At 45.5% G+C, this 13,911-nt stretch overlaps 1 protein-coding gene across 4 annotated transcripts in view; it reads right to left on the reverse strand.

Moving 5' to 3' along the window:
- CABIN1 (calcineurin binding protein 1) overlaps nucleotides 1–13,911 on the reverse strand; it is a 244,437-nt gene that overhangs the window by 22,540 nt on the left and 207,986 nt on the right. For 2 of the 4 annotated variants that reach the window (XM_050924450.1, XM_050924448.1), the window contains exon 37: nucleotides 6,465–6,540. The exons of 1 other annotated variant lie outside the window; for it this stretch is intronic. In XM_050924450.1, coding sequence (XP_050780407.1) covers nucleotides 6,465–6,540 — 76 coding nt within the window. Of the gene's footprint in view, nucleotides 1–6,464; nucleotides 6,541–8,367; nucleotides 9,685–13,911 lie in introns of those variants that run through there. One more of the 4 variants, XM_050924451.1, reaches the window with a different exon arrangement.

Genomic DNA, 13,911 nt, shown 5'->3' on the forward strand with positions numbered 1-13,911 from the left:
CTTCTCATAACACAAGAACTAGGGGGTCACCCAGTGAAATTAATAGATATCAGGTTTAAAACAAATAGAAGGAAGTACTTCTTCACACAACACACAGTCAACCTGTGGAACTTTTTCCCAGAGGATGATGTGAAGACCAAAACTATAACAGGGTTAAAAAAAGAACTAGATAAGTTCATGGATGATAGGTCCATCAATGGCTATTAGCAGGACGGGCAGTAATGCAACACCACACACTGAGTGTTCCTAGCCTCTGTTCGCCAGAAGCTGGGAGTGGATGACAGGGGACGGCTCACTTGACAATTGCTCTTTTCTTTTCATTCCCTTTGAAGCACCTGGCATTGGCCACTGTCAGAAGACAGGATACTGGGCTATATGGACTATTGGTTTGACCCAGTATGGCCATTCTTATGTAAAAAGTAATTATAATAAAAAGGTTCAGTACAGAAATTCCCTAAGATAATGACCTCTCGAGATAGCGATTATGTGAGATAACAACCTTGGCAAATAATGAATTTAAAAAATCTTGCCCTACTAGGAAATGTATATTTATATAAATTTCCCAGTCACAAATTTAGCATTCTGGAGCAAAGTCACTAAAACATAGTCCAACAAACAAATTTTCCTTTGACGTACCCCCTCCCTTCTCCTTCCACCGCCCCCCCACAGTTGTCCTTGGTCAATGGAGACCCAGAGTTCAGAGGTGATTTTGCATGAGTTCACCTCCCACTCTGGGGGAGGGGGATGGAAAAGGCACCTTACTCGCTCTATCCACTGTTCTTCATGCCACTGTTCATCATGCCATGGCCACTTGCTCTGGCCATTGTTCACTTCATCTCTCTGTCACCAATGGCCTTGCTCCATCACCTTCTGGTGCCACCTGCCACTCTGACCTCTCAAAGCTCTTGAGGTTCCACCAGCTCTCTGTTATTTCAGCTCTCAGTGGGGGAACCGTACTGCTAGAGGAGGCTGGACTGTCTCCTTCACACAAACACTGTCCTGCAGCAGATCTAAGCACTTAGACCTGATCACATTGGTCTACAATTTTTGAGAAGTCGTCTGCATCAGAGATAAAATGTGATATTTATTATGTATTTTGATGTGCTGAATTCAAATATGACAATTAAAACAACTGATTGGCTACTGTTTCTAGATATTTAAGTTTTTACATTTTATGTCTACGTATATTGTGTAGATAGTAGAGTTTTAATCATAAATTGTAAACCTAGGTCTTTTCATGTGTTTATGGTTGCTTTACAAGATAATATTTCACTTGTCCTGTTTATTAACACTTTAAAAATCAGCAAAAGGGTTATATAAATAAAATTTATTATGAAACAAAAGGCAAAAAACTATTATGTACATAGTTTAGTCCTATTAGTGTCTACTCGGCGCTTCTTGGCTTGTCTCTTGTATTCATTAAATGGAGCATTTATTGTCACTGTCCAGCAATAGTCTGCAAGCATTGATGGGCTCCATTTGCCCTGATAGCCTGCCAGGAGATTCCACTGCTGTAGTCTGGAGCCAACAGCTCTGCCTTACTCTTGGGTAGTTCCAAATCCCTGACAAGGTCATTCAGTTCACCTTGTATTATGAGGTGTGGTTCAGAGGAGGAGGATGGGAGAAAATGTGGGTCCTGTGACATAGATGGTTCAGGACCAGAAGTTTCATCCTCTTCCTCTTCCTCGTCTGACTCAAGTGAGAATGATTCTGGTGCATCAGGAACCAGCAGTCCTTCTCCGTGGGGTACTGGGCGTATAGCTGATGGATGTTTGGATAATGCACAGTCCACTTTTTCTTCGACACACCTTTCCCAACTGGAGGCACCATGCAGAAGTAACAATTGCTGGTATGATCTGTTGGCTCTCTCCAAATCATTGGCATTGCAAAAGTCATAGATTTCCTTTTCCTGTTCAACCACTGGCGAAGATTTGTTGCACAAGAGTTGCAGCATATGTGTAGGGCCCACCTCTTGTCCTGATCTCCAATTTTGCAGCCAAAATAAAGGTGATAGGCTTTCTTAACCATAGTGGTTAGACTGCGCTTTTGTGATGCAAAAGTCACTTCACTACAAACATAGCAGAAGTTATCTGCACTGTTCACACAAGTACGAGGCATCTCTGCTCACTTTGGCTAAACAGAAATGTGTCCCTTTGCAAAATCAAACACTGACAAATAAGAGAGCACGACACTGTATGATTTCTAGAGCTGATATAGGGCAATTTGTTCAGCAGAGTGATGTAAGCTTCGTTATGACTGCATCATCCATGACTTCTAGGAATAACATGATGCAATTCATATTATGTATGATGCAATACCAGCTTCAGATTGCATCATTCATTGTTTTGCCTAAAAAGCAAGTACTGTCCAAACCCAGTCATAGATTTATTCATAGATCCAGTCAAAGATGTATTTTAGTCATTTCTGATTTAAATTGAGATCCCTTCCCTTTATAACTCACTTATCCTCCACCATTCCCAAGTCAAGGGTCGTATATACTGACCCAATAGCATATCTTGAAAATCTAGAGCCAATCAACAACTTTAGGCATCATTTTCGTTCTCAGTGACCCAGAATTAGTAAAGTTGGACTACATTTATTTCAGAAGCATTTTGGCTGTAGAGTAGTGTTATCAGTGATTTCAGCTCTAGTGGTCACTTAAACCAAAAAACTCTCAGTTGAGCCTGATCAGCTCTGTCTTTAAACAGGAGGGGGAAGGTCAAATAGTGCCGGTAACTTAGGCAGAGCCCACACCACCAAGCAAAACAGCTGTCCCCACCCTCTCTCTCCCCACACTGGGATCTGCCATCGAAAACCCTTGCTTAGTGAGTGCAGTTCAGTTGAGGGTGACCAGTGCTTAATTTGTAATGAAAGAAGTGCTGGGGCTGAAGCAAGTTTTTTACTTTCATAACTGATGTGGCAAGCCCAGAGGTCCTGGGGCTATGAACTACCAAGCCCAGATATGTCAGGGCTCAGACTTGGCAAAAATTAAGCACTGAGGGTGACCCCCTCAATCAGGATAGGCTGTGTACCACTCTGCTGCCCTTTACTCATACAATAAGGAAAACATTTCATTACCCCCGTATTCAATACTAAAGTGATTTGTCACCCAATACCAGCCAAAATCAATCACTTGGGTAACACAGCTCTGCCTGCTGGATACGTAGGCAGAGTAGGTGTTTCCATGTAAATACAGTCTGGTCTTGAATACCTGGCTCATCACTAGTTGTCAGAGAGAACTCATTCAGACGTTGCTTACTAATCAAAACGAATGCATTGACACTGTCAGAAAAACAACAGCTGTGTGAGGAAGCTAGTCTTTGTTCATACTTCTTAAACCTATGTTTTTCCACCAGGTACAAGTATTTTATCACATACCATATACAGTATGCTTTTAAAGTGTGTATTAATGTTTCAATTTCAATTCAAATTTCCACCAGACTAAATTGGCAAAACTGCTTGATGCAACCAGTTGACTGATAGGGAAGAGGGGGCTGTATGGAAATCCCGGCTGCAGACCCCTCTCTTCTTGTCTAAAGCCCTTATCTTCTCTAAGGCTAGGCCTACATTACAATGTTAGGTTGACCCAGCTATGTCACACAGGGGTTGTGAAAAATCCATACCTGAGCGACAAAGTGAAGTCCACCTAATCCCCAGAATTCTTCTGTCTACCTAGCTACTGCCATTCAGAGAGGTGGATTAACCACAATAATGGGAGAACTCCTCCTGTCATTGTAGTGAGTGTCTACACTGAAGAGCTACAGAGGCTGTAGGTAGGCCTACAGAATTCTTCCATCAACCTAATGTTGTCTACTTCATGGGTTACGTTGTCTGAACTACAATGCTCAGAGGTATGGATTTCTCACACCTCTGAGGAACGTAGCTAGGTTGACTTTTTAGTTTAGCTCTGGCCTTAGGGGATGTTTACACTACAAGCACTACAGCTGTAGTGATGCAGCTATGATGTGTAGCGGTGACTCTTGTTGCAGCAATTTTTCACATCCCTGAGCAACATAGCTAGATCAATTTAAGAGTCAGGCGTGGACTAGGCCTTAAGGTGTATGACGATCACCTACAGGACTAAGTAGGTGTATAGCTCTGCTCTGTGTACAGCCTTGCACAAATTGCCCACCTGCATTAATAGGCTTTTCACCTTCTCCAGAATTGTCATCACCACTGCCAAAGGCAGCACACTGGACTTGACAGCTGACTGATCTGATCAAACACGGTGAATCCTATGTTCTATTCTCACCTGGCACCTCTTTGCTTCCACTGAGTCCAACCTGACCAAATTCAGATTCCTTACTGTAGCCAACACTTCTGCTGACAGACCTTCCTCATCCTTTCCTGGTCCCTTCCCTTGACAAGTCCCTTGCTAAGCCTTGTTTCCTTTGGCTGCAAGAGACACATTTATGTCATTATCCATAGGACAGACTCTCACTCTGAATTGAAAACATCTGAACATACTAATACTTGATGTGACTAATACAGACTTTTGCAGTATTACCTGATCCCACATTTTAGATGTGGAATAAAGTTTATTCACTTTTTATTATTAATTACTATTATCTTTATTATTATATTTTGAGCGGAAGAACATCAGTAAGGAAACCAGTGCTTATCATGTAAATCTCAGTATGGCACAGGTCCAACCTGGGAGATCAGAATTTTTGCTGGTCTTGGATTATAAACTCTTTGGGCCAGGCACCGAGCCTGCACTCTACCCAACAGGATCCCAAATATGGATTGGTGTCTCTAAGCACTACCAAATTAATATTAATTTTTTAAAAATAATAGGTTAGTTATCTTTGCTGGTACAAAGAAACATACACTATGAGGGTGCAGGAACACTAGAAATCCTCAGAAATACTTCTAAACCTCAGACTCAAAATAGTAATTTTTCCCCTTTGGTCTGAGATGCTAAAACTTATGTGATTATACAAGAGGTCTGTTTTTGTTCTTTTTTTGTTCTGTTTTTAGATCAAAATACCCCTAAATTTGACACTATCTATATCTGAGTGAAGTGAAACAATTGTGGATTTGCTCTTTGAAGAAATTACTGAGAGAATAACCAGGACAAAAAAACCCTCTTTCCTTAGGGATCCTGCTGGTTTTGGAACACGCTTGTGCACTGAAATTGAAAATGCTGGTTTGACCTCCTCTGGCTGGTCACTTAGTGTACAACTGCTATGAATGTAAAAAAGGCTAGCACAGAAGATCCAAGGAGACATGGGGAGCAGCTGCAAAGAAAGCTGTTACTACTTTGTTTGTTCAGTGTTATATATGGAGAATCATTGCCTGCTACATAGAAATAATGCATTTTGTCTGAAGTTCTGGAATCTTCTGCTAGCACCAGCCATTTTGCTGAAAAACGAACACAGGACACCAACAATATGTTTTACCAGGTAAACAAAATTTCATGTTTAAATGTTAAAGTTCTTCCTATTGTTAAAGCAGGGAGGATGATGTAACAGTCCATTTTCTAATACGGTAGTGTTTTTAAATGACAAGAAGAGCTTCTTACTCCATGTGTCAAGTATCAGAGGGGTAGCCGTGTTAGTCTGGAACTGCAAAAAGCAACAAAGAGTCCTGTGGCACCTTAAAGACTAAACAGATGTATTAGAGCATAAGCTTTTGTGGGTGAATGTCCACTTCGTCAGACTTACTCCATGTGCTGAGTTTAAAGAACATTTTTCCTTTAAACTCCCATTTGGCAACAGAGCTTCCTCCCTACGTTCCTTTACAATAAAGGGTGCTCTCATCAGCCTTTTTTTCCTTTTCTTTTTTTGATAGTTGTTATTTAACTGGCACAATCTTATGAAGAAACCTGGGAACTTTTCCACAGATGCCAGAGGTGATGGTGGTAAAGCAGTTCCCCTAAAAAATGTATCATCATCGGAGGTAGATAAGTGAAGTTGCGCTACATGCCTACATTTGATATGCAAGTCTGAAGCTGGCAGTGATGTTAGCTTGATAATTGTGTCTTATCTACACTGGGGATTTCAAGTCACCATAAAATATGATTTGCACCACCACATCTTACCTCTGCTGGAAACTGAGGTAAACTACACCGAAGCAAGACTAATATCAGTTTTATCTGTCTAGTTTACGGTTTTATGTTGGTGCAGCTACTCCAGTGGCTATAACTGGAACAAATACCACTTTATTGGACTTTACTGACCAGCCTCTCAAAAAAGGCGATAATGAGGTCAAGTTACACTCTCTTGGTTTTTAAAAGAGTCAGGGTTCACTGTGTGGTCCCTTTTGTACATGGTTTAAAGCAAGCATGTCACACAAAATGCATCCTTACTGGCATTTTTTGCCTCAGAACAAGCTTCACTGAGTTGAATGGTGACTGAATAATCACCACTTACAGAGCCATGGCTTGGGGGATGAGGAAGGTATGTCGTTTCTTTGGCCGAAGTCAGCAGAAATACAATTATAAAAGATGGCAAGAGTCTTACCAGTACAGTATGTAGCCAGTAGCTGAAGACTGGTGCTTGGGGGAGGCAGTACATGTACCAAATCAGTATGAACCACCTTCATGTGTATAAAGAAGAAAGTCCTCAAGTCAATTGAGGGTAATGGGAATTAAGCATCACAGATAAAAGGAAGGGAGAGAAGCAACTGTGAGCTTTCAATCCAGGCCAAATGCACAGATTACACAGTACTGTAGACAAAAACAGAACACTGTGTTTCAAACTGACCTACAATGTTCACCTTGCTTTGCTACCAGAAAATGGAAATCTCTAGCCTTGTTACACCCTTTCATGAGCACAAAAAAGAACACATCTCATAAAAATGGAGGTGGGGTTGGAGTGAAAGAAAGACCCAGACATTTTAGAAAATGTTGGAAAAATACGGAAAATAGATCAGAAAAATTTCTAGCACCTTGGAATCCTCAGGAGAAATAAAGGTAAATATAATAGTTTGCACTTACAAACTTAATTCTTTAAATAAAAGATATGTTTTTGATTTATGCAGACAAAAATAATCATAGCCTAGGAATTAAATGTTTTTAAAACAAAATACCCAGATTAATTTTACTGAAAAATCGCAATATATATTGTATAAGGAATACAATGAAAATACGCTGTCAAAAATCCAATCAAATCCTCAGTCTTGGTATAGTATCACCAAACTTATGCTATATACATGGAGCCAAGAATTCAGATTATCTTAAACTTAACCATTCATCTGAGAGTATATATTGACCAAAGACCTACATGGTCAAGTCCATTTGTTTGAATGAACATTGCATAGAATTATATGATCCTTTGATGTTTGGCCCTGAGGTCCATACTGTTCACTGTCTTCTATTTCTTGCGATGGACTGTACCACTCCTGTTGGGTGACCTCATGTTACGTAGAAACAGACATATAACACGAGATGTTAAAAAAACTCACAGACAACCACCCAGTCAGTTAATGTCTACAAAACATAGCGTGCTATGCATTTGGTTTATAAAAACAAAGGCCAAATTAATGAACAAGACAGCACTGGATACTTTCCTCACTGAAAATGAATACATCTGCATTGCTTGTTCACTGTTCCTGACAAGTATTCTCTCTCTCTCTCTCAGATTCATGTAGATAATTTTGTAATTTCTGTTAACTAGACCTAGTTTCATCAGAATTTGTTGATGTCCTGACTGGTGGACTTGTCTGTCAGTTTCCCAGTCATACTCTATTCAAATTAAACGCTGTGGTGGTAGTTAAAGTTTAGAATGATGGGTCTGAAATGCAAATTTTGGACCTGAACACTTCCAAAGTTTGTAAATATTTGCATTTCTGTTTAGTCCTGGGCTCATATCTGTTCAGGATTCATGTATAGAAACAAGTTCTTCCTCCTAACAAGAAAAAGTGATTGCTATGATAGTGTATGAATTTCAGTTTTGTACAGTTAAATACTCTTTCAATATGTCATCACTGGGCTATGTTCTCTTCCCTTATTTTATCCAAAGAGTGGACTGTAAGCTCTGAGGAAGGGAATGTCTTTTTGTTCTGTGTTTGTACAACGTCCAGTGCAATGGGGTCCTGGTCCATGAACAGGGCTCTTAGGCGTTAAAATAATACAAATAATAATACCCCATATATGCCATGAAAAAAAACGTAGAATGGATTTTGTTGCAGGGCTCCCTGTGGCTGCATGTTTGGCAACATTGCCTGAATTGGCCTTGGCCAATTCTTGAGGAGATGGAGATGGGAGACCAGGTGTATTTAGATGGATTTGTGGCCAGTCTTTACAAAATAATGGATTTTTTCCCCCTTGCATCTCTCCTCTTACCACAAAGGGCGCCTTTTCCAGAATCATGGTAGGATGAACAGACATGCTGCTCTTTCCAACCAGCAGTTAAGAGAGGCAACCATGAGCACATTTTTACTTTATTAGAAAAAACGTTTATACAAAGCTCCGCACAGCACAAAAAACACCTCCCCCCAAACACAAAGAGCAATCTAACATGGCAAGCTGTATGCATATTATATATGTGGCATATATATATATTTTTTTGCATGGTTTGCATTCATTATTTTACAAAGTTAACATTCAGTAGAAAAAGATGCTGTTTGTTACCATTATTTTCCCATATAAATAACTGTGAGCAATCCCTCTTCAGACAGATAAAAAACACCTTTTCGTGTCATTCTGTAAAAAACAGACTGAAATGGTATTGAAATCTATAACATTCCCCAATACCACCATAAAAATATCATCTAGCCCCTGGCCCAAAATGCTTGTCCAAGGCAATTAGAAGAGAAGGGACCATAAGACAATGCTGGAACATGTGTCTTCAGTCCAGTTCTTTGAGCCAACATTCAGGTAAATAATCTTTTATTGGACTTAACACGTAAGAGTGAAATGAGCACAAGTTGGGAGGGACAAAACTTCTGCCCACATTGGAAACCCAGCTTCCTGGTAATCTATCATCCAGCCAATTTCTGACATGTCCTGTGGCTGTGCCAAGAAGCCAAACACTCACCAATTCTCTCCAGAAGGCATGGGAAATCAGTAATGCCAGGACAAACCTTTGCTGGCTTGCCAACATCTTCCCTCCACTCCACTCAGCTTTGTTGGAGACACAGAGCAGGAGGCTGGGCTGCTAAATTATCTGGAGAAAAAGTCAACTGGGGGAAATGCTAAAAGACAGCTAACGGGAAGCTTTAAAGAAAAAGCCACTGGAATGGCTCCCAAGGATGTGGTTTGGAGAAGCAAGAGCAAGTAGAAAGAAATGACTGCAGCTCACAAGACTGGCTTTACTGGAGTTTAAAGGGTGGTGTTTTGGTCCAGATGAATTAACTGGCTGGTGACCAATCATTCTTTCTGTCAAGCACCAGGATGGGTAGAATGGAGACGTTTCTAAAGGCAATACAGAGGCAGTGATGGTGGTGAAAATAATGGAGGTGAATGACATAATGCTGATGAAGATTAATTGGAGGATAATGCCAACAAAGAGCAAGATGTGCTGCCTGGCAGTGATGCTGACAACAAGAAGAATGGTTATATGGTTGGTGTTGTTGGTGATGACCACTGCAATCTATTCATATGTCCATGTAGTCGTCATCTTCATCAGTATCACTCTCCAGTGAGGACTCTTGGCTTGAGGTTTCTAAGATCTCCAGTGCTGGCTGACAAAGACTCTCCTTCTTTACATTTGCTGCAGACTGAGCAGACAAAATAGCAGACTGATCCAAAGAAAAAAGAAAAAAAAAGAAATATATTGCTGAATAGTTAGAATAAACCCACAATCACAGGGCTCAAAGACAAATGTCTGCTATTCCTCAACATTCATGAGTCCCCTTATTTGTAAAGCTTTGTCCCAGCTCGTGGCTCCCTAATACTGAATCATCAGTAAGCTTCCCTACAGCCAGTACTCCTGAAGTTCTCTTTATAGCAAGACACAGACTGGAAAAGACGGTTACTCACCTTTGTAACTGTTGTTCTTCGAGATGTGTTGCTCATATCCATTCCAGTTAGGTGTGCGCGCCGCGCGTGCACGATTGCCGGAAACTTTTTACCCTAGCAACTCCAGTGGGCTGGCAGGTCGCCCCCTAGAGTGGCGCCAATATGGCACTTGATATATACTCCTGCCGGCCTGCCCGCTCCTCAGTTCCTTCTTGCCGGCTACTCCGACAGTGGGGAAGGAGGGCGGGTGTGGAATGGATATGAGCAACACATCTCAAAGAACAACAGTTACAAAGGTGAGTAACCGTCTTTTCTTCTTCGAGTGATTGCTCATATCCATTCCAGTTAGGTGAATCCCAAGCCTCACCTAGGCGGTGGGGTCGGAGTGAGAAGTCGTGGCATGGAGCACTGCAGAGCCAAAGGCCGCGTCATCTCTGGACTGCTGGACCAGGGCGTAATGGGAAGCGAATGTGTGGACCGATGACCAAGTTGCCGCCCTACAAATGTCTTGGATCGGCACGCGGGCAAGGAAAGCCAGCGATGACGCCTGTGCTCTGGTGGAGTGTGCAGTCACACGGCCCGCAGGAACGTGGGCCAGGTCATAACAGGTCCTGATACAGGAGGTAACCCAGGAAGATATCCTCTGCGAGGAAATCGGTAGTCCCTTGACCCAGTCCGCTACCGCCACGAATAGCTGGGGGGACTTGCGGAACGGTTTGGTCCTGTCCACATAAAACGCTAGCGCCCGACGGACATTTAGCGAGTGGAGTTGTTGCTCCCTGCGGGACGAATGGGGCTTTGGGAAAAAGACGGGGAGGAAGATCTCCTGGTTAATGTGAAAAGCTGAGACCACCTTGGGTAGAAAGGCAGGGTGTGGTCTCAGCTGCACCTTGTCTTTATGGAAGATTGTATACAGGGGATCTACTGTGAGGGCCCATAGTTCCGACACCCGTCTAGCTGAGGTGATGGCCACTAGGAAGGCGGTCTTCCATGAGAGGTAGAGCAGGGAGCAAGTCGCTAACGGCTCAAATGGAGGGCCCATGTGCCGAGTTAGGACCAGGTTGAGATCCCATGAAGGGGCAGGAGGGCGGATCTGTGGATAGAGACGTTCCAGCCCCTTCAGGAATCTCGCCACCATACGGTGGGAGAAGACGGAACGTCCGTCCCCTCCGGGATGAAACGTGGAGATAGCCGCTAGGTGAACACGAAGGGACGATAACGCCAGACCCTGGGCCTTGAGGGACCAGATGTAGTCCAGAATAGTGGTGATGGGAACCTCCGTAGGGAGAAAACCTTTCTCCGAACACCAACAGGAGAAACGCTTCCACTTAGCCGAGTAAGTAGCCCTGGTGGAAGGCTTCCTACTGTCCAGGAGAACCTCCCGAACTGGGGTAGAGCAGCGTAACTCGGAGCCGGTCAACCACGCAGGAGCCATGCCGTAAGGTGCAGAGACCGAAGGTCCGGGTGACAGAGCCTGCCGTGGTCCTGGGTGATCAGGTCCGGATGAAGGGGCAGGGCAACTGGGTTGGCTACTGAGAGGTCCAGCAACATGGGGTACCAATGTTGCCTGGCCCACGCTGGAGCTATCAGAATCACGCGAGCTCTGTCCCTGCGCACCTTGAGGAGGACCCTGTGTACCAGCGGAAAGGGAGGGAACGCGTAAAACAGATGGGTCGCCCATGGGATAAGGAAGGCATCCGCTATTGACCCGGGCTCCCGACCCTGAAAGGAGCAAAATGTCTGACATTTCCTGTTCTCCCTGGACACGAAGAGGTCCATCCGGGGACGACCCCACCTCTGGAAGAGTGAGAGGGCGACGTCTGGGCGGAGGGACCACTCGTGTGAGCAGAAGGACCTGCTCAGTCGATCCGCTAGAGTGTTTCGTACTCCCGGGAGATAGGAGGCGGAAAGGTGGATGGCATGGGCTATACAAAATTCCCAGAGTCGCATCGCCTCGTGACATAGGGGAGAGGACCTGGTGCCGCCCTGCTTGTTGATGTAGAACATGGTCGTCGTGTTGTCCGTGAACACCGCGACACAACGACCCTGAAGGTGATGGACGAACGCTTGACAAGCAAGACGGACCGCTCTCAACTCCCGTATGTTGATGTGGAGGTCCAGCTCCTGACGGGTCCACAGGCCCTGAGTTCTCCGAGCGCCGCTGTGCGCCCCCCAGCCCAGATCTGAGGCGTCCGTCGTCAGGGATGCCGAGGGTTGGGGCAGATGGAACGGAAGCCCTGGACAGACTACGGACTGATCCAGCCACCACCGAAGGGAGTCCAGTACCCCTTGGGGGACGGTGACAACTGTGTCCAACGAATGTCTGGCTGGCCGGTACTGCGCGATGAGCCAAGATTGAAGAGGCCTCATGAGGAGTCGGGCATATGCTGTCACGAACGTACAGGCCGCCATATGTCCCAGGAGGGCCAGACATGTTCTTACAGAGGTCAGCGGGGCCGCCTGCAAGAGCAGAATGATGGCCGATAGCGATTGGAACCTGGGCAAGGGTAGCAAGGCCCTGGCCAGGGTAGGGTCCAGAACGGCCCCGATGAACTCTATCCTCTGCGTGGGGAGCAGAGTAGACTTGTCCACGTTGATCACGAGGCCTAGGGCAGCAAAGAGGCTGCTGATCCTGCGGACGTGGTCGCGGACCTGCAGCTCCGATGTGCCCCGGACCAACCAGTCGTCGAGGTAGGGGAACACGTGAATGCGGCCACGCCGAAGATATGCGACGATGACTGCCATGCATTTCGTGAACACCCTCGGGGTCGTAGAGAGGCCAAACGGGAGGACCGCAAATTGATAATGCTGGCAGTCGACCACAAAGCGAAGGAAACGCCTGTGCTGGGGAGATATGGCGATATGGAAGTAAGCGTCCTGCATATCGACGGTGGCGTACCAGTCTCCAGGATCCAGGGATGGGATGATGGTCCCAAGGGATACCATATAGAACTTCAACTTCACCATATACTTGTTTAGTTCCCGCAGGTCGAGGATAGGCCTGAGGCCCCCCTTGGACTTGGGGATTAGAAAGTAGCGGGAATAAAACCCCTTGCCCTTCTCGCTCTCTGGAACCTCCTCTATGGCTCCCTTGTCGAGGAGCGTCTGCACCTCCTGACGGAGGAATTGCTCGTGAGAGGGGTCCCTGAAGAGGGACGACGGTGGGGGGTGGGGGGCGATGAAAACTGCAGGTGGTAACCGGCCTGTACAGTGCGCAAGACCCAACGGTCCGATGTTATTTGGGTCCACGCCTGGAGGAAAAACGAAAGACGGTTGGAAAACTGCGGGGAAGGAGCCGAAGGGGAAACTGGTACTGCGCCCTCGGGCGCACCTTCAAAATGAAGGCTTGGGTCCGAGTGGGGCCTTGGCGGAGCCTTGCTTTTGCCCCGTTTAGCCACCCGACTGTCTGCGCCTACTGTTCGTGCCGCGGCGCCTATTAAGGTCCTGCCGCGGGAGGAACTGAGGATACGGCCGACGCTGCTGCTGTTGGTTCTGCTGTCGGAAAGGCCTGCGCTGTGTCGCAGGCGTATGCATCCCCAAAGACCGTATGATGACCCTATTGTCCTTAAGGTCCTTTAGTCTGGGGTCTGTCTTATCAGAAAACAGGCCCTGGCCTTCGAAGGGGAGGTCCTAGATAGTATGCTGGAGCTCTGGCGGAAGGCCAGAGACCTGGAGCCAGGAAATGCGGCGCATCGTAAGCCCTGAGGCAAAGGTCCGAGCGGCCGAGTCCGCAGCATCTAAGGAGGCTTGCAGCAAGGTCCTTGCTACCTTTTTGCCCTCGTCAAGAATGGTGGTAAATTCCTGACGCGTGTCCTGCGGTAACAGCTCTGTAAATTTGCCCGCCGCTACCCAGGAGTTAAAAGAGTAGCGGCTAAGGAGGGCCTGCTGGTTCGAGACCCTGAGCTGTAGCGCCCCCGCTGAATAGACCTTACGGCCCAGGAGGTCCATCCGCCTCGCCTCCTTAGACTTGGGCGCTGGGGCCTCTTGACCATGGCGCTCCCTGTCAT

Source organism: Gopherus flavomarginatus, chromosome 15 (assembly GCF_025201925.1).
Source record: "Gopherus flavomarginatus isolate rGopFla2 chromosome 15, rGopFla2.mat.asm, whole genome shotgun sequence".
Lineage (NCBI taxonomy): Eukaryota > Metazoa > Chordata > Testudines > Testudinidae > Gopherus > Gopherus flavomarginatus.